Source organism: Diabrotica undecimpunctata, chromosome 4, assembly GCF_040954645.1.
Source record: "Diabrotica undecimpunctata isolate CICGRU chromosome 4, icDiaUnde3, whole genome shotgun sequence".
Classification (NCBI taxonomy): Eukaryota; Metazoa; Arthropoda; class Insecta; order Coleoptera; family Chrysomelidae; genus Diabrotica; species Diabrotica undecimpunctata.
The window spans coordinates 114871004-114891763 of record NC_092806.1 but is presented as its reverse complement, the minus strand read 5'-3'; the positions used below and the strand labels follow the sequence as shown (position 1 = coordinate 114891763).

Below are 20760 nucleotides of genomic sequence, written 5' to 3'. Positions count from 1 at the left end.
TTTTTCTACCACGTATTTCTTGGTTTGGGATTCGGTCTCTCAGAGGGACACCCAATATCTGGTGCTCCATAGTCATCTGAGTCACGTGAATCTTATTAACTACCTTTTTTGTGAGCGTTAATGTTTCTGCTCCATAAGTGAGTACAGGTAACACACATTGGCCAAGGATTTTCCTTTTGAGGCATATGGGTAGATCCGATTTATATACATAGTTTAATTTACCAAACGCTGCCTAGGCTAATCCTACGCGACGTGGGAGCTCACATGTGTGGTTATCTCTGCCCAACCGAATTTCATGTCCTAGGTACTTATACGATGTAGTCTGCACAATATCCCTTCCACCAACAGCAATATTTCGATTTAGCACCAGATTAGTCATTATTTGCGAATTGTTCATATTAATCTTTAGTCCTACCTCCAAGGAAGCGTGATATACTTTTGCAAACATTATTATTGCATCATCCATACGATCGGCTATAAGGACGATGTCACCTGTAAATCTCAAATGACTGAGCTTCTCTCCATTTTTGTTGATACCATGCTCGTTCAGATGTGCCTTCTTAAATCTGGGATAATAATAATATAATAAAAACAACGAAATTTTTTAAAAGTTTATTCGAGAAATGCTTTGAAGGTAATATTTGAAGAATTTATAATTATTTCTTAGACTAAAAATATAAATATATTTAATTTATCTTTGCTGGTATGATGATACACACTGCTTTGTCTCCAGTGTCAGTTATGAGTTCCCACCAAATCTCAACAATCACCTAAAATGAAGAGAAAGATTAATCATACATATATTTCAGTCAGTAAATAACGTAGGTGAATTATCAATATGTCACATGTGAATTTCAATATTTATCATTTAAAAAAAAAACGTGACAGAATCGCTTAAAAATTTAGGAGCATACTGAGTGACACAGGACACATAACGTATGAGATTTGATGTTATAATAGGTATATTGTCAGACAAGAGAAATATTGATGTCATATTTTCAACAGATGTTACTAAAAAATATTTGAATTCTATCAGACTATGGGAAAATAAATTGATTAACTGGAAAAAAAAAAATTGACGTTGGCAACCGTTTTCGATAAAACTAAAAACTACCAAACTGTTAACACGGTAGTTTATATATTTTCCAGAGTCGTCATTAAATATTAAACGGTCACTATTTTGAAACGAAGCAACTAAATCGTTTAAAATTTTTTTTAAACGATTTGGTTTTAAACGATTAAATTTATATATCTAATAATGTTTGTGTTTTTACTAAAACACAAACATTATTAGATATATAAATTTAAAAAGTGCACAGACCATCCCTTAAGCTGTAAATGTTAGCTTAATAAAATCTGTAACATATTCCTATATTAATATTACGTTACTAAAAGATAAATAAAATACATGGAAATCGTTAGACTAAAAATCAAAAAAACATAGAGACATAAAGTCTCAGTCTTTTGTCTGGTGATCCTCTTCTAAAGATCGTGATTCGCAAAGCTGATCTGCAATAGGCAGCTTTGGGAATATTCGTGATACCATGGTCATGGTATACGACATACCTACACGAAAGAAGAAATTAAAATTCAATACTTAAAATCTAAATAGAATTTGAATCAAAATTTATTGAATTAATCCTCTAACACTGAACTCATTAAAGTGACCTAATGTCACGTCGAATGTGTTCAAATCATAACAATATCAAGATTTTGTTAGTTGTTCCAAGTTTTAATAAACCAAGTATGTAACACCATTTCTTCAGATGAGTTCTATCAAAACAATAGTATTCAATACATGTTAGGGTAACATACATGTATTTATAGTACAAGGAGTAGGCATACTGCAGCACTATAAAAGTGCATACTCTTGAAAAAGTAAGATTATAAATTGAATCGTATGATCATCCTTATGTATCTCCACATTGAATGATATCTTCAGAGCAATCTATAACAAGAATATACCTACAAAAATCATCATATTCCTCTACTAAACTATGATACAAACGACAGGCACAACAATATGATCAACCAAGCAATATTTTCTGAGGATTCTATTTCGGACAACTCACACAACATTCACAAGAGCAATATTCCTAACTATAAAATTAGTAACCTTTCAAGATCAGAACTATCTTGAAGAGTTATCAGGATCATCCATCCATGGATAGTTCAAACCGGCCTCAGAGGATTTTAATTGCGCCTTAGCTCTGAACTCAAATATCACACTATACACCATTCCAATGAAAGGTAATCGGACAGTACTCTAGCACGAACTTCCCAGACAAGAGAAACATTCAATTGGTACTCAATAAGGTTCCACGCACAAATTTAGAATTTAGGACAAGTCCAAGGACTCCCAACTGAGCCCTAGTAAGTTAGGTATATAATTTAGCAATCTGAAATTTGACTCTACTAAATGACAATTGAAGGGTACTCTGACTAAAATACTATAAATAACCTTACAAAGCTACAAAAGAGACCATGTTAACAAGATAGCAGTAGTATCAATCAGCACAGTTGATAGAGATCTGTAGGAACATCTATCTGCCAAATTAAATACCCCCAAGTCGAACTCAAAAACTTCCTTGACATTGGAGACACAGTATCGTAACCCATTCATACCACTAAAAGTAAAGTAAAGTTATTGTGTAATAAGAGCTATACAATCAAAACTAAAATAAATTAGGTCAAATAAAGTTACACTCTAACATCCATCCATTCATCCTATGATTATAAAGCCCAATTCGAGTCCTGGCTTGTCTCAGCAAACCTATTCATTCGTCACGGTCTCGGTTCCACGATCGACTGCCAACGAGATATCTAGCGTCCTCATTTACATCATCCTTCCATCGCTTTCTCGGACTTCCAATAGGTATCTTCCTCTGCATTATTGCATTCAACAGTTTTTTGGAAGCCTGTTTTCTTCCATTCTAAATACATGAAGACGCTGTAGACGGACATACTGAGATAAAGGTGGTTCTTTATATACAGTGTGTAAAAGCCAAATGGAATAAATTCATTATTTAGGTTACTGTACATATTTATAAAAAATCCCGAAACACGTCAAATTTAAATTATAACTTGACATTCTTTAACGTGAAAATGCAACCCCTACCTTCAACCCCGTTAGAATGACAGGTACAACCCCCAATTTTTAAATTAGGAAGTATAGGCTTGTGATATATCGTTTGAAAGGTCTTTTCATTCTCCATTCATAAATGTTGTCGCTTTCAAGTTTATTAAGATTAATTAAGATAAAATAAATTAAAATCATGTGGTTACCGAAATTCGCTACAATACAATCAAAAACTAAAATGTAATGCAAAACGTAATAAAATGTAGAATACGAAAAAGAACTATGAATGCTAATGAAGTAGATGTTCAAAATATTCACCGCGAACGTCTTGTCAACATCCTAATCTCAAATAAAACTGTCTTCTAACATTATTTAACATAACAGGCGTGATCGACCTAATCACAAGCGTTATTCGTTCTTTTAAGTCATTTAAATCAGAAGGTTTAGTTTTGTACACATGGCTCTTCAAATATCCCCATAAAAAGAAATCTAATAATATAAGATCAGGTGATCGCGCTGGCGATTCAATCGATCCTCGCCTCCCTATCCACCGATTGGGAAATATTGTATCGAGGTACTGCCGGACATTAAGTTGGTAATGTGGTGGTGCTCTATCCTGCTGAAACCATATCGTATTCGCTGGAACTTGAGGGTTTCCTGGATCAGGATATAAATTTGCCAACGTTGGAATGACATCATTTTAAAGTCGTGCCAAATAATTGTTGCCATTCAAGTTGCCCTCAATGAAAAAGGGACCAATGATATTGTTTCCTACAATCCCTGCCCAAATATTAACCTTTTGAGGGTATTGAGTGTGTTCTTCTCTCATCCAGTGAGGATTTTCCGTGGCCCAGTAGCGGCAATTTTGCCGATTAGCATGACCGTTAAGTGAAAAAGTACACTCATCAGAAAACATAACGTCTTCTAATTGGATAATATTGTTGTCCAACATGTCCATCATTTGCTCACAAAAAAAGTTCTCCTATCAAAATCGTCTTCCATGAGCTCCTGAGTAGGTATGATCTTATAGGGATGCAATTTATTTTCTTTTAATATGTTTACTATCGATGTATGGCTAGCATTGAATGTAGTGGATGCCTGTCTACTCGATGTATGTGGATTTTCCTGAAACTCAAGCAACACATCTAATTTGAGTTCATCACTCAGTGCATTGGCAGCTGCTTTTTTTATCTGCCTTACATGACCAAACTCGCGAAACTGCTTCTCTATTTTACTTATTGTTCCTTGGGATATAGGCGGTAAATTAGGAAATTTCTCATGAAATAGGCGAGTTACTTCCTGTTGTGTTCGGGTGTTATCTCTGTAACCAATCATTTGTAAAACTGTTATTTTATGCATTTCCGTTAATCTAACCATTTTTCAGAATTGAATTGAACGAACTTTTTACTTAAATTAAAATACTGACAACTTAAATAAAACAATTTACTAATGCGTGTTAAAATAACATTACTATGGTTTTTGTTCACTTTCTTATTATCAAGACCTAAACGGGAAATAAGTCTTGAGTATATTTTAGCGAATTTCGGTAACCACATGATTTTAATTTTTTATCTTAATTAATCTTAATAAACTTGAAAGCGACAACATTTTTGAATGGAGAATAAAAAGACCTTTCAAACGATATATCACAAGCCTATAGTTCCTATTTTAAAAATTGGGGGTTGTACCTGTCATTCTAAGGGGGTTGAAGGTAGGGGTTGCATTTTCACGTCAAAGAATGTCAAGTTATAATTTAAATTTGACGTGTTTCGGGATTTTTTTATAAATATGTACAGCAACCTAAATAATGAATTTATTCCATTTGGCTTTTACACACTGTATATTATATATTTCATAATTGTATCTGATTCGCTACCTGTTGTTTTCATTTATAGGGCCTATTATTCGTCTCAGTAAATTTCTTTTAAAGATGGCTATGTGGTTTACAGATTTTTAGTCAACCCCAAAGTTTCACATCTATTGCTCCCTATCGATCGGATTATGGTCTTGTAGATTCGTTTTGTTCGTTCTTTGGTGTAAATCTCGTGATCTAATTATCGGGCTCATAGTATTGGCTAGAATGATTCTTCTACTAAGCCCTACATAGTCAGGAAATCAAAAGTTTTCATGAAAATCTTAGGGATTTACAAAAAAAAATCAATCAAAATTATGGATATAGTTTCTTTATACACTATATACAGTATGATGTAAATGTATGGAATAAATTCATTATTTCCGAAACAGACGACTTTAAAAAAAAATCTTAAAACATGTCAATTTTAATTTTTGAATGGCTCTCAACTACTATATATGTGTTGGACATTACGTCATCAGTGTCGGCGTAATGACGTAATCGACGATTTTTTTTAAATACAAACCGAAGTCACGCGACAACTCACTTGAAAGGTCTCCTTATCGTCTTTGCAACGATGTAATCACTTGAATATTTATTTCTACGGGGTTCACTAAAATTATGAATTGTTAAGTAACATGGAAGTACAATAAATATTCATTCACTGAACTAAAATACACTGTGAAACGCCACTGGGAATAAAACAAAATAGTGTTTTTTGCTGGTTCCGAAAAAAATACATTGATAACAAACAATGCTACCTTATAATCTGAAAAATTAATTATTGTAGTAAGTATTCCAAGTTATTTTTCAAAAATATTTAAATAAATATTGTCATTGACTCGTCTTTATTTGTCCATGATCTGTGAATCTGTCAAACAATAGACGTCAAATTTTTACTCTTTCTCAACATTAATAACAGCATTTACAAAAATGAAACTAACAGAACCAAAACGAATCGAGATTTTAATCATGATTGGTTATGGAGATAAAGTGAGGACTCAAGCAGAAGTTCGTAATTTATTTAATGCTAAATACATCAATCGCGAACCAATTACTCAATCAAGACTAAGTAGAATTGAAAAAAAAAATTAGAGAAACGGGCCATGTTAAAGATCTTCCCAGAAGTGGTAGAAAATCAATATCCGAAGCCAAGAAACTGGACGTTGTACTGGCGTTTCAAGAAAATCCCCATACCAGTTCTAGGCAGGTCGCACTAGATAACAATGTCCACCAATCAACTATTGTACGCGTGCTAAAAAAGGAGAAGTGGCATCCATACGAAGTACATCTGGCCCCGGAGCTATTAGAAGATGACTTTGATAGAAGAATCGAATTCTGCGAAACTGTTATGGAAAAATATAACAGAGATTAGGGTTCCATACAAGAGGTACTTTTTTCTGATGAAGCGTCTTTTATGCTGAACGGTCACGTAAATCGGCAGAAATATCGATACTGGGCAAGTGAAAATCTACATTGGATGGAAGAGTATAGGACAGAATATTCCGAGAAGGTGAATGTTGGGGCCGGCATTATAAACAATCAAATTGTAGGGACATTTTTTTGAGGAAAACCTAACTGTTTCTCGTTATCTAGAATTTTTTCAGATCTGTTGCCACAGCTGAATCCGCTATTTCCAAATATAAATGATTTCTGGTAACAACATGTTGGGGCTCCCCCACACTACGGCGTTGAGGTACGAAATTACCTTAATAACGTTTTCCCAGGTAGGTGCTGTAGCAGTCACAACTGCTAACATATAATTAATTAATATAATTTATTATTGAAATCCTAAAACCCCTCAGAATCCCGTTTATGAAACGTTCATGGGCAATAGACGGTACGATGCGCAAACTACAGGTCAAGAGGCGCTCGCTAAAGTCAGTTTTGGCCAACAACTCACGCAGAGAGGTGTATTTCTCCAAGCCTTAACCGGCACTTTTCGTTTTAAAATCGGGTAGAAAATCTGGGATTGGATTTAATATTTTCCCCGAACATCAAGGGAGAAATTAGAACAGATGATAAAGAATCTTGATTGAAAAACCGACTTCCAAATCTATAGAAATGAATATTTAAGACCCGGCTTCCAAATCTACTGAAATAATTATTTAAAACCCAGGTGAGCAATTAAATCATTTAGTTTTATAGGCCTATCATTTTATTGATATTTTCATTGTCTTTTGAAATATTAAAAGTGTAAAATCAGAGTTTTCTCATATGTATCATGTGGCCTTGAGCCTAGATCGTTAATTTATCGGACACCTAATTAGTTTTTCTGTTTTTTTGTATACCTACTCGGTATAAAAAGTTTCATGCCTAATTTACTAGATATTCTTTAAATGCGCAGACGCAATAAATAGACAGGATGACAGTCAGCTGATGAAATAAAATGTTTGTTTATGGTGGTAATTCGATGTAAGAGTATGTGTTGACAGTCATCTTTGGGTGCCTTGATGTTTCTCTAAATGTTGTTTTTTGTAGATTTCACCCGATTAGGATAACGTTTAATACTAGAATTAGTTTAACCAAACACCTAATTCAACCCATTGGTAACCAGGAACCGATTGTCTCCAGAACCACAGCGTTCCTCTTCATTCGTTTTTTTTTCGGAGCCTCAAGGATCGTCAGAGTCTTAAGGGGACTTATCCAGGACCGCTGTAGTGTTGTGACAGACAGTAACAACTAGTTTCTCAGGGTTAAGGTTTTTCTTGTAATTTACAACTTTGTATATGCATATACCAAGGTTAGTACTTATTACAGTTTTTGTAACATCTATAAAAGTTAGGTAAATAGCTATTAATTAATTAAATTAGATTCATTGTTAGGGAAGGGGTTCATGATTTTTGTATAGCGGTTTTTAAAAGGGAAGGGAAGAAATTTATGTATCAGGGTTTTTAAAAATTATATATATATCTTTCTGAGTCTGTTGGCCATACTCATCACACTTGATCACTTTAGATATCTCCCAGCATCTATGTGTAAGCATAACACTTACACATAGATCTGGTGTTTAGCTGCTTCGACACATATTAGTCGTATATTTGTTAGGTAAGGTAGTTTCTTTTGTATAACCGTCACGGTTTTTTTTTAGTATTTATATTCCCTACCTTACCTATCTAGGATTTAACTTTCGTAACTAACCTTAGTGTTAAGATTTCGCTTCTCCCATGGACTTAGATTATAGATTTACTAATACACCTTTTCGTTTGGCCCAGTAGTGGGGATATCTAATTTTGTCGTGGCTTTTTGGTCCTCGCATACCGTAGCCCCACTACTGTAATTATATTTTCTCTATATATATATATAGGTGAGTTTTGTTAGTTGTTAATATTATAAATATATTTGTTACAAGTAGTTTTGCTTTTATTTCAGTTCCTGCTTACAATTATAATATAGCAGAACAAGGCCAATAGTGTCTTTTCGGTTTTTAAACATTATTACAGGGTATTAAATCAATAGTACTTTATTCCTTGTTGTTCATAACTTCATTTATCTTTTTTGTTAATTTCCTTCAGAAATTAGCTGGCGCCCATTTTAGTATTTTCCTAGGCATCTCCGTATATTCTCTTATCTTACCCCTTTTATAGTTCCAGATTTTCCGGTGCATTATTATATTGTATTCTTTTGGTTAAAAGATCTCTTTTCCCCTTATCTCAAAGCCAAATTCTAGTGTAGTGAGGCTAGCCCGAATTCGTGCTTGAGGTTTTGTGTCTCCGTGTTCTTTTGAGCTAAGCCATTCTTTTTATTATAACTTCTTTGCTAGTTCTTCTCTAATTGATCATCTCCTTCTCCATATACCACCCCTAAATTTTATTTAGGTTTCAATTGGCGCTTTTGCGTTTGCAATTTGGTTAGGTTTCACTTGGCGCTTTTGCGTTTGCAATTTGGTTAGGTTTCAATTGGCGCTTTTGCGTTTGCAATCTAGTTGTTTCAATTGGCGCCCAACGTGGGACCTCTTTTTTTTTGCACGTACTTTTGGCTTTATATCTTTGGTTTTTTTTTCTCCCACTTTAATTTCTGGTTGTGTACCTTTGGTGTTGTATTTTAATTTTCAGCTGTGTTCTTTAACTCTTGGTTTCTTAACTGCAACATTGGTTTTTGTATTTCAATATTTAGTTTATCTACATTCTCTATTAAATATACCCGTAGTACCCTTGTTTTGCTATATTGTGGGTAGACTGAATAAATTGCTTTTTTTGATTAACTAAATATCCATATTGGATTAATAATAAATAACATAAGTATATATTAAAAAGGAAAATTATTTAAATATTTTAAATTTAACTATCTTAACACTATAAAAGTCCGGAGTAGCACCAAAGTAATTCACCACTGTCTGGAAGTAACATTTTTTTGAAGTTTCTAGGTTTCTCAGGGATTGTAGCCGTACCTTGCATCTGAGTTCACGACTGGATAAACAAGCAAACATTACTGGTAAAATAATTCAATTATAATAATAACCTGGAAACATAGAGTAAGTTAGACTTTACCTATTTTATCATAGTTTCCCTCATATATTTTCTGGTATATTTCCAAGTTGTATAAAATGTCTGCTTTCAAGGTAGAGCATCTGTTAGGTCCAGAATTAGAGTACGAGTTGAGAGTCCGGCACTTAAACGATCCATGTTTGACAACAGTGGAAAGGAAAAGGGTAGTGTTGCGTGGTGCATTAAAGCAAGCTGCAGCAAATCGGAGTTATGCTGTTCTGTCTGCTTCCCATCTTAATTTTAAGGACGAGATTGCGGAAATAGAGGTTACTCTTGCAGATCTGGTGGTCAAAATTGGTTCTTTTGTTGGTTCTCCTAGTGATACTGCCTATGCTCGCTATACTTCTCGCTTAGGTCATCTTGCAGCTAGAGTCCATCTGTTAGAAGCTACAACAGAGGAAGAGGAGGAAGTGAAGAGGTCTCTTAATTTCAGGGTTCTGATTCTGGAAGGTGAACTTGATTGTAAAGTGATTCCACAGGCACAGTCAACTCCTCATAATGCTAGTGTTTCAGTAAATCCATTTCCCTTCGTTAAGTCTGCTCCTATTCATAAATGGGGTGTCCATTTTTCAGGTCAAGATAATGAAAATGTTGTTAGTTTCTTAGAGAAGGTAGAATGTCTGCCTATAGCGCGTGGTAACAGCGAGGAAGAGTGTTACTCTTCTGCTGCCGATTTATTTAAGGATTCAGCCTTCACTTGGTATCTCAATAACCGAGGTAGTTTTGCTTCATGGCAAGAGTTAGTTGCCAAACTTAGGTCAGATTTTCTTCCATATAACTATGAGGACAATCTTCTTGATGAAATTAAGTCTCGAAAACAAGCTCCGCAGGAGAAGGTAACTATATTTGTAAATGAGATTGTTAGTTTGTGTAAACGGTTGGAGACTCCTTTGTCTGAGTCACATATCATAAGGATCATTAGAAAAAATTTGTTGCCATCGTATCATTCTAGTCTGACACTTACAGATATTTCTTCAATTGCTGACTTAACGGAAAAGTGTAAGAAGTTAGAGGAAGTTTTGTCATGGTCTTCTGACAACGTGTCTAGAGTCCCTATTCATCAGAATTTCAGAAATAATGACTCATCTTATTCTGATAGACCCAATTATTCACGGTCTAGTAATAATAGAAATTTCAGAAATAATGACTCATCCTATTCTGGTAGGCCTAACTATTCTCGGTCTGGTAATGTCTCTTCTTTTAATTCGAAGCTTACCTGTTGGAATTGTTGTCAGTCAGGACATGGGTATTACGAATGTTCTGAGCCTAGAATTCGGTTCTGTTATGGTTGTGGACGTCAAGGTGTCCGTAAATTTGAGTGTGAATCCTGTTCGGGAAACGACAGAAGGGGTGGGTTGGCCCTGGCTCCTACTCCTCGTCAAAATACAGGGAATACAAACACTGTCCAAACTCCTCAAAACCAAGGAACCAGTTTCTCGAGTCTGGATGCCCAAGCTTCCACAAGCCAAACATCTCACGCTCTACCGAAAGACAAAAGACCACAGAACGGCAAATGCCAACCGAAGAGAGGACAACGTTAGTTGAGCATGAACACCGTGATTCTTCTGTAGTTTCTTCAAGTAATCTCTTGTCTTCGTTTGTTGATTTAGATATAAACTCATTGTTAGTTCGAAAAAACAAGGATAATCGTCCATATCTTGAAATATCTATCTTAGGACATTCTTGTTTAGCTTTACTGGACACAGGGTCCAATATCTCTATTTTAGGTTCTCTAGGTCTGGAATTTCTCCAGAATTCAAATGTAAATATAGGAATAGATCAAAGTTTGCAAGTGACTACAGCTGATGGTCAAATTCAACCAATTTTAGGTCAATTCACTACTGAGATTTCTGTTAGTTTTTGTAAAAGAATGATTACATTCTTTGTTATTCCTTCAGTTAAGAATTCAGTCATCCTAGGTATGGATTTTCTGAAAACTTTTAATAGTGAATTAAATTTTACTGAATTTTCCTTATCTGTGTCTTCTTTCAATATCTCTTGTGTCAATGCTGTTAAAGATATGGGTCGACTTAATGCTCAGGAATTAGAGCAGTTAAATAGTGTCATCACATCATTCTCTTCTATCTCATCGAAAAATCAGTTAGGTCGAACTCATCTCATCGAACATCACATTGATGTTGGTTCGTTTAAGCCCTTCAGGCAATATCAATATCCCTTGCCTCAAGCCTGGCATGAAAGTTTAGTAAAGGAGGTAGATGAAATGCTTAAGTTAGGTATTATTGAGCCCAGTACTTCTTCTTTTTGTAGCCCTCTGTGGCTGACAAAAAAGAAAGATGGGACTTTTCGTGTCTGTTTTGACGGACGTAAACTTAACGGTATAACTATGAACAGAGATGCTTATCCTATACCTCGTATAGATATCATCCTAAGTAAATTACAGAATGCAAAATTTATTTCATCTATCGACTTAAAGAAGGCGTTTTTACAGATTCCTCTCAGCGAGGAGAGTAAAAAGCTTACTGCCTTTGCAGTAAATAGCAAAGGATTGTATCAGTTCACTACAATGCCTTTTGGTCTTGTGTCTGCTCCTCAGACTATGTGTCGATTAATGGATTTGGTAATAGGTCCTGCTTTAGACCCATTTTGTCAATACTATCTTGATGACATTCTTGTCATTACTCCTGATTTCGAAACTCATATCTCTGTATTGCAGCAGTTGTTTCAGCGTTTAAAAGACGCAAATTTGACTATTAATTTGGATAAAAGCAGCTTTTGTCGTGACTCTATTAAGTTTTTAGGATATGTTGTAGATTCTCAGGGTCTTCGTACTGATCCTGATAAGATGTCAGCGATTCGGGATTTTCCTGTGCCTAAAAATACCACTCAGGTCCGTCGATTGTTAGGAATGGTTGGTTATTATAAGAAGTTTGTTAAGTCTTATTCGACCTTGTTGTCTCCTATCACAGATTTACTTCAAAATCGGAAAAAGGGACAAAATATTGTGTGGACTCGTGAGGCTAATGAAGCTTTCATTAAAATCAAGGAGGCTCTCACAAATTCTCCTGTTATGGTAGCCCCAGATTTTACTAAGCCTTTTTATCTGATGACAGATTGTTCTAACACTGCATCTGGAGGTGTACTCTATCAAATGGTAGATGGAGAAGAACACCCTATAGCTTATACAAGCAAGAAATTAAATAAAGCCCAGAAAAATTATACTACAACTGAAAAAGAGTTGCTAGCTATAATTACTGGTATTGAACATTTCAGATATTTTCTTGAGGGTCGTTCTTTCATGGTCATAACTGACCATAGTAGTTTGGTGTGGTTACAGAATATGAAGAACCCATCTCCTCGTTTGGCTAGGTGGATTTTAAAATTGGCACAATATGATTATAAGATTATTCATCGTAAAGCTGCAGGTGTAGTAGTCGCTGATGCACTCTCTAGAACGTTCGATATTAATTTGTTAGATTTATCTTCCTTGCAACCAGATGACTGGTATCGAAAAATGTTGTATGATGTACAGAATGTACCAGGTAAATTTCCTGATTTTAAAGTTGAACATGGTGTTTTGTATAAACATGTCTTAAGTTCCATGGATGCCCTTACTGGAATGTCGGATTGGAAGATAGTCGTTCCAACTCCTAATAGAGCAGAGGTTTTGGCCACTTTTCATGACCATCCTACTGCAGCTCATTTTGGTTTTTACAAAACTTTCCGTCGTATATCGGAACTCTATTACTGGCCGAAGATGCGTCAAACTGTACGTAGCTATATCGCTAAATGCAAAATCTGTGCTACATGCAAACCGACAAATCTTCCCCAACCAGGTTTAATGGGTAGTTATCGACGGATTGATTTTCCATTTCAACTTATATCTTTAGATCTCATTGGTCCTTATCCTAGGTCTTATAAAGGTTCTCAGTATGCCTTGGTAGTTGTTGATTATTTTACAAAATTTCCTTTGGTTCATACTATGTCTAAGGCAACTACTCCATCCATTATCAAGTATCTTGAGAATGAGGTTTTCTTAATTTATGGTGTTCCACAGATCGTGTCTTGCGATAATGGACCACAGTTCACAGCTAAGGCTTTTCGCGACCTCATGTCTAAATATAATGTCCAAAAGATCTGGTACAATGCGAACTATCATCCACAAGTCAATCATACCGAAAGAGTTAATAAATCAATCGTGACTGCTTTAAGGTCATATTCCTTTCCTGATCAAAGAGCTTGGGATACTCATATCCACTCTATAGTACAGGCTATCAGGACTTCTTCTCACGAAATAACCAAATGTCCTCCATCTTATTTGATGTTTGGTCGTCATGTTCCTCTTTCTGGTGATTATTTTGGTACAATTTCAGAAAATGCCAATAACTTTCCCACTATATCAGATAAATTACACCGTTTAGAAGATATCCAGCATCTTCCTGATATTTATGTGGATGTTCGCAAACGTTTGAAAGCATCTTATGCTGGAAATAAATGCCATTATGACTTGAGAAAGCGAGAGTTATCCTTCAGAATTGGAGATTCTGTGTTGAAAAGAAACTTTGTCAAATCTGATAAAGTGAACTTTCAATCGGCCAAGTTATGTCAGAAGTACATACCTTGCACAGTTATTAAGGTCATTTCTCCTTTAATTTATGAGTTGAAGGAAACTTCCACTGGCAGGAAACTAGGAAGGTTTCATGTCAAAGACTTACTGGAGGACAAGACAGTAGGTCCACATAACTTGTCAGATAATTTGGATTCTTCATCTTCAGATGAAGATTAACTGGTCCCTTATCAATGCTGTACCAGTTTGGTTGTTTAAGATCGGTTTATCTATTTTTGTTTACCTGGCAAAACAATAAGAGTTGTGCTATTTTGCCTTCTATTTTTTTTATCTTATCTTAATGTTGGTTATTATCTTAGTTTATGGACTTGTTAATTTTGTTGTTTGTTTTCTCTAAAAAGTCCAACTGCATATCATAGGAGTACAGGATGGATATATGGGAATTTCCCCATCTTGAGTTCTGAGTTATATAATAATAGATATCTACAGGGATAATGCGGAAAACATTCCAAATATTTTCTTTAATAGTGTTGTAAGGTTTTGTGGACCATGGCCATAAAGCTTATGCATTCATATTCACTTACTGTGTCGGTGTTTTAGCGTGGGTTCAGGATTGATCACCCTGGATGTGTGCCCTCACTTGGCTCAGAAATATATCAATACATATTAGTTGTTCCTTGAGTGTCTCTTAGGTTGAAATTAGAATGTGTCATTTAGAATTGGATCGTTCTGATATTCAGCAATAAGTAAGTCTGTTTAACTTGGTTTGTTATCTCCTATGTTATCTTCTCAAGAATTTGAGTTTAACATATCTTAGTATCTTGAGTTTGTACCTGTCTACCTACCATTCGTACGGATTGGTAGATGTGAGTTTATCTTTACCTTGAGTGTACCTTTATCTTTACCTTAATTAAGTTTATCTCGTACCTTTACCTTAATTGGTTTATCTCATACCTTTACCTTAAGTTAGTTATCTTTACCTTTACCTTGATAAGTTTATTTCTTATCTATATCTTATGAATATATATCTTATCTTTATCTTGATTATGGAGTCCTAAAAATCTGTCCTTTACTGTTCTTGTCGTGAGTAAAGAATTGGACCACGTCAATAGTACAGTTTGGGTATTACAGTTAGGATCTCTTTTACCTTTCCTTCTACCAAGTGTATAGCTGGTAGAAGTGAGTTTTGTGCATATCCTCTACCATGAGTAGATCTGGACTTGCAATTATCTTTTACCTTTTGTGCATATTCTTTACTACGAGTTGGGATTGCAGTTAACTTACTTATTTTTTTTTTTTAGCATACCCTATACCATGACTATAGTGGGCTTGCTAGTGTCTAGGCTTGCTAGTGCCTTTACCGATTGTGTGTTTTTCCTACCGCTGCTAAAGCAAGTAGATGTATTGAATTATCTTTTACCTTGAATTTTCGAATATGTTGCTGATATCCAGAACCATATCATATAGATGTTTAGGTTTGTAGTAATATAGTTTCAACTAGTCCTAATAAATTAAGCCCTCATTGAACTCTTGGGTGATTAATAGAATCTGTTCGCTCTAGTGTCAACGTTGGGTAAACTTGATAGGACTTTGTTTGAGTTTGTGTTGTGAATGGTTCTTGGTCCTATCTTTTAGAGGTTGTTAACACACCTCAGTAGTGTAGTTTATTTATAGTTTTACTAATACTTGGAAATATAGAATTTAAGTATTGTCGAAGGTTAATTTACTCTATATAAGGTTGAATTGAATTATATTGAATATATTGGTATTGAGATTGATATTGCTATAAAGTTATTGAATTATATTTAGAAAGTACCTAAGTGATTGGGTTTTATGTTTTTTTTTACTTTTCTTAATACTTTGTCTAAATAAATTAAATTATTTTAATTTTTTTTTGGTAAATTACGCATTATTAAATAGATCACATGCTGTCTGTCTACTGTACGTCTGTCAGTGTCATTACTTTTATCCCATCTAATGAGTAAACAGTGTGGCTGATAAGCTCAAAATCCTTGTGGTTGACACCACAACGTTTCGGCTTCATCATATTCATCGTCTGGTTTGTCTTTAAGGCTAGATTGTCCTAGACAATAAAAAAAAAGGAAACTTCTGGTAAGTGGAAAGTTTTCCTTTTTTTTCTGGAGTTGAGGGAGGATGTAGCAGTCACAACTGCTAACATATAATTAATTAATATAATTTATTATTGAAATCCTGAAACCCCTCAGAATCCCGTTTATGAAACGTTCATGGGCAATAGACGGTACGATGCGCAAACTACAGGTCAAGAGGCGCTCGCTAAAGTCAGTTTTGGCCAACAACTCACGCAGAGAGGTGTATTTCTCCAAGCCTTAACCGGCACTTTTCGTTTTAAAATCGGGTAGAAAATCTGGGATTGATTTAATATTTTCCCCGAACATCAAGGGAGAAATTAGAACAGATGATAAAGAATCTTGATTGAAAAACCGACTTCCAAATCTATAGAAATGAATATTTAAGACCCGGCTTCCAAATCTACTGAAATAATTATTTAAAACCCAGGTGAGCAATTAAATCATTTAGTTTTATAGGCCTATCATTTTATTGATATTTTCATTGTCTTTTGAAATATTAAAAGTGTAAAATCAGAGTTTTCTCATATGTATCATGTGGCCTTGAGCCTAGATCGTTAATTTATCGGACACCTAATTAGTTTTTCTGTTTTTTTGTATACCTACTCGGTATAAAAAGTTTCATGCCTAATTTACTAGATATTCTTTAAATGCGCAGACGCAATAAATAGACAGGATGACAGTCAGCTGATGAAATAAAATGTTTGTTTATGGTGGTAATTCGATGTAAGAGTATGTGTTGACAGTCATCTTTGGGTGCCTTGATGTTTCTCTAAATGTTGTTTTTTGTAGATTTCACCCGATTAGGATAACGTTTAATACTAGAATTAGTTTAACCAAACACCTAATTCAACCCATTGGTAACCAGGAACCGATTGTCTCCAGAACCACAGCGTTCCTCTTCATTCGTTTTTTTTTCGGAGCCTCAAGGATCGTCAGAGTCTTAAGGGGACTTATCCAGGACCGCTGTAGTGTTGTGACAGACAGTAACAACTAGTTTCTCAGGGTTAAGGTTTTTCTTGTAATTTACAACTTTGTATATGCATATACCAAGGTTAGTACTTATTACAGTTTTTGTAACATCTATAAAAGTTAGGTAAATAGCTATTAATTAATTAAATTAGATTCATTGTTAGGGAAGGGGTTCATGATTTTTGTATAGCGGTTTTTAAAAGGGAAGGGAAGAAATTTATGTATCAGGGTTTTTAAAAATTATATATATATCTTTCTGAGTCTGTTGGCCATACTCATCACACTTGATCACTTTAGATATCTCCCAGCATCTATGTGTAAGCATAACACTTACACATAGATCTGGTGTTTAGCTGCTTCGACACATATTAGTCGTATATTTGTTAGGTAAGGTAGTTTCTTTTGTATAACCGTCACGGTTTTTTTTTAGTATTTATATTCCCTACCTTACCTATCTAGGATTTAACTTTCGTAACTAACCTTAGTGTTAAGATTTCGCTTCTCCCATGGACTTAGATTATAGATTTACTAATACACCTTTTCGTTTGGCCCAGTAGTGGGGATATCTAATTTTGTCGTGGCTTTTTGGTCCTCGCATACCGTAGCCCCACTACTGTAATTATATTTTCTCTATATATATATAGGTGAGTTTTGTTAGTTGTTAATATTATAAATATATTTGTTACAAGTAGTTTTGCTTTTATTTCAGTTCCTGCTTACAATTATAATATAGCAGAACAAGGCCAATAGTGTCTTTTCGGTTTTTAAACATTATTACAGGGTATTAAATCAATAGTACTTTATTCCTTGTTGTTCATAACTTCATTTATCTTTTTTGTTAATTTCCTTCAGAAATTAGCTGGCGCCCATTTTAGTATTTTCCTAGGCATCTCCGTATATTCTCTTATCTTACCCCTTTTATAGTTCCAGATTTTCCGGTGCATTATTATATTGTATTCTTTTGGTTAAAAGATCTCTTTTCCCCTTATCTCAAAGCCAAATTCTAGTGTAGTGAGGCTAGCCCGAATTCGTGCTTGAGGTTTTGTGTCTCCGTGTTCTTTTGAGCTAAGCCATTCTTTTTATTATAACTTCTTTGCTAGTTCTTCTCTAATTGATCATCTCCTTCTCCATATACCACCCCTAAATTTTATTTAGGTTTCAATTGGCGCTTTTGCGTTTGCAATTTGGTTAGGTTTCACTTGGCGCTTTTGCGTTTGCAATTTGGTTAGGTTTCAATTGGCGCTTTTGCGTTTGCAATCTAGTTGTTTCAGTGCATAGGTAGAAGGGGTCTCATCGAATGGCAAGGTCTCCAGATTTGACTGTGTTAGACTTTTTTTTTGGGGATATTTAAAGAGCAAAGTGTATTAAAATCGACAGAATAATGTAGAAGAGTTGAACGACCGCTTCAGAACGAAAATTGCACAAATAACACCTGAAGTCATCGAAAACGTTATTAAAGAAGTTATTGCTCATCTTTCACATTGTATTATTGCTGAAGGTCGTCAATTTGAACATTTGTTGTAATTTAATTGTATTTAAGTAAACCTTTATTGTAAGTTAATTGTATTAATAAACCAACAGTTTTGGTTAACCCTGTAGAAATAAATATTCAAATGATTATATCGTTGCAAAGGCGATAACGAGACCTTTCAAATGAGCTGTCGCGTGACCTCGGTTTGTATTTAAAAAAATCGTTGATTACGTCATTAAGCCGACACTGATGACGTAATGTCCAACACATATGGCCATTGATGGCCATTCAAAAATAAAAATTTACGTGTTTTAAGATTTTTTTTAAAAGTCGCCTGTTTCTAAAATAATGAATTTATTCCATACATTTGCATCATACTGTATAACTATACTAACCAAGTAAATGGGAAACAGAAAATGAACCATTTCTCATTTCAATAAAACTAACAACATTACAAATATGACTAAGCCTAACAACTTTACCAAACTATACAATCATGAGCTTGAATACAACAACAAAAAATGTTTTAATTCAGTATTCTCTTAATTAATGGAAGTTGCAACTAATAACTTGAAAAGTTACTAATTAAAAAGCAACAAAAATAAGAAGAGAGTGAGATCTGAAAAACTACGTATAACTAAGTTGTTTATTCCAACTTAGTTTCAGTTTCAAGTTATCATAATTCGTATTAAATACAAAATATATTACGTTTATCAAAAATGGTTGGGATACTCACCCTAGGATATACTTGCTTTACTTCAAAGGTATCAGTATATACATAGGTTTTTCCTCGTTCGAGAGGGCATTCTACTCCTACTCCTTTACATGCGTCTGAATTTGGTAGCGGGAATTTGGTCTTGTAACCCAAAACGTCACCATATACCACCGTGGTTAGGTTTGTTGAGCTTACATCTGTAAAAATAACAAAAGGTAAGTTATTTGTAAATTAAATCAAAGTGTTAACGTTCATTAAGCACTTTATTTGTTTGATACAAAAAAAGTGAACTAGTGAACTTGTTTCTAAATAAAAATGTTATCTATGAAGCCATTTATAGAGCAATAACAGCAAGTTAGTTAAGGCCAAATAACTGATGACTTCTTAATATAACGCCGAGTGTGACAAGGATTCACGAAATTCACGATTCAAACCCACGAATATGTTAAAAGATTTTTAAAAATCTTTTGAAATATTTGTTAGTAATATTTTATTCATATTTTATTTAGTTGACGGTACAAGGTATGTGCTTCTGTCTGGTAAGATTAATATTTAAAACTGTTGCTACTAAGCCGTACTTTAAATAAGCAAAATGGGGTACCAATAAAAAAATAATGGTGGTATTTACTTAAAATCATTTTAAAACGAGAAGTGTGTTGACAGTTTAAACAGATGATCAATATTTTTATTAATCGAATGACATTTATGTCATATGCTGTAATTTCTTTGGTCTGGTCGACACCGGGCCCCTTACATCGTCAAGCCCCGTTAAATTTTATGGGCTGTACCGCCCTCTCGGCGAGCCTCATTGGATCTAAACCTTTCCGATGAAGAAGACCCCTTATTTGTGTCGTCAAAATCAGATAACGAGAATTCCTTTACATAAATTCTTCAGACAACTCAGATACCTAAGAAGAAACCACAGAGGTTCGCTCAAACTCAGTATTATCACTCACATCGTCACTAACATAAGAAACACATACTTCTCCTAGATCTATCAGAGTAGGTTGTAGTCGTCGTGCCAGACGTAGAGTAAGACGTAGTGGAGGTCGTCGTAGTGGTACTGTATTTAAACTGATGCATGGACCAGTAATTTCACTCCCCTAGAAATACCTCTATACCAGCCAAGGTATAAAGATATGGATTGTCGGCTATGGACTACCGAATATTTTTTAAGCAATATACTGATGCATATTGAAAACCATGACTGTAGCATCAAATAGAATTACGTTGAAAGAAAAGGAACAGAACTAACATTGACAAATAAAGAGTTCTAAACATTTATTGGTGTCCTATTCGTTATTAGTGTTATGGAGCTCCCGAAAATTAGAATGTATTGGTCGAAAAAGTTCTCGTCAATCGTCGAAAATCCCATCTATCAAAAATGCTATGACCCGAATCCGACGTTTTAAAATCAGAATATTTCTAAAGGTTGTTAATGATGATGAAATCGATGATCAACAAAGAGTAAACAAAATTTGGAAAGTTTTACCTCTGTTTAACAGTTTATAAAATGGTTGCCATGGTCAAATAAGATCTGATGATAGAAGT

At 34.6% G+C, this 20760-nt stretch overlaps 1 protein-coding gene across 1 annotated transcript in view; it reads right to left on the bottom strand.

Annotated features, from left to right (window-relative positions):
* Positions 1 to 622: 622 nt before the first annotated feature.
* LOC140438354 (NPC intracellular cholesterol transporter 2 homolog a-like) overlaps positions 623 to 20760 on the bottom strand; it is a 50760-nt gene continuing 30622 nt past the window's right edge. Inside the window, exons 3-4 of the mRNA XM_072528029.1 lie at positions 19231 to 19406; positions 623 to 770 (exon numbers count right to left, since the gene is read on the bottom strand). Of these exons, the coding sequence (XP_072384130.1) occupies positions 687 to 770; positions 19231 to 19406 (260 nt within the window). The 3' untranslated portion in view covers positions 623 to 686. The remainder of the gene's footprint in view (positions 771 to 19230; positions 19407 to 20760) is intronic.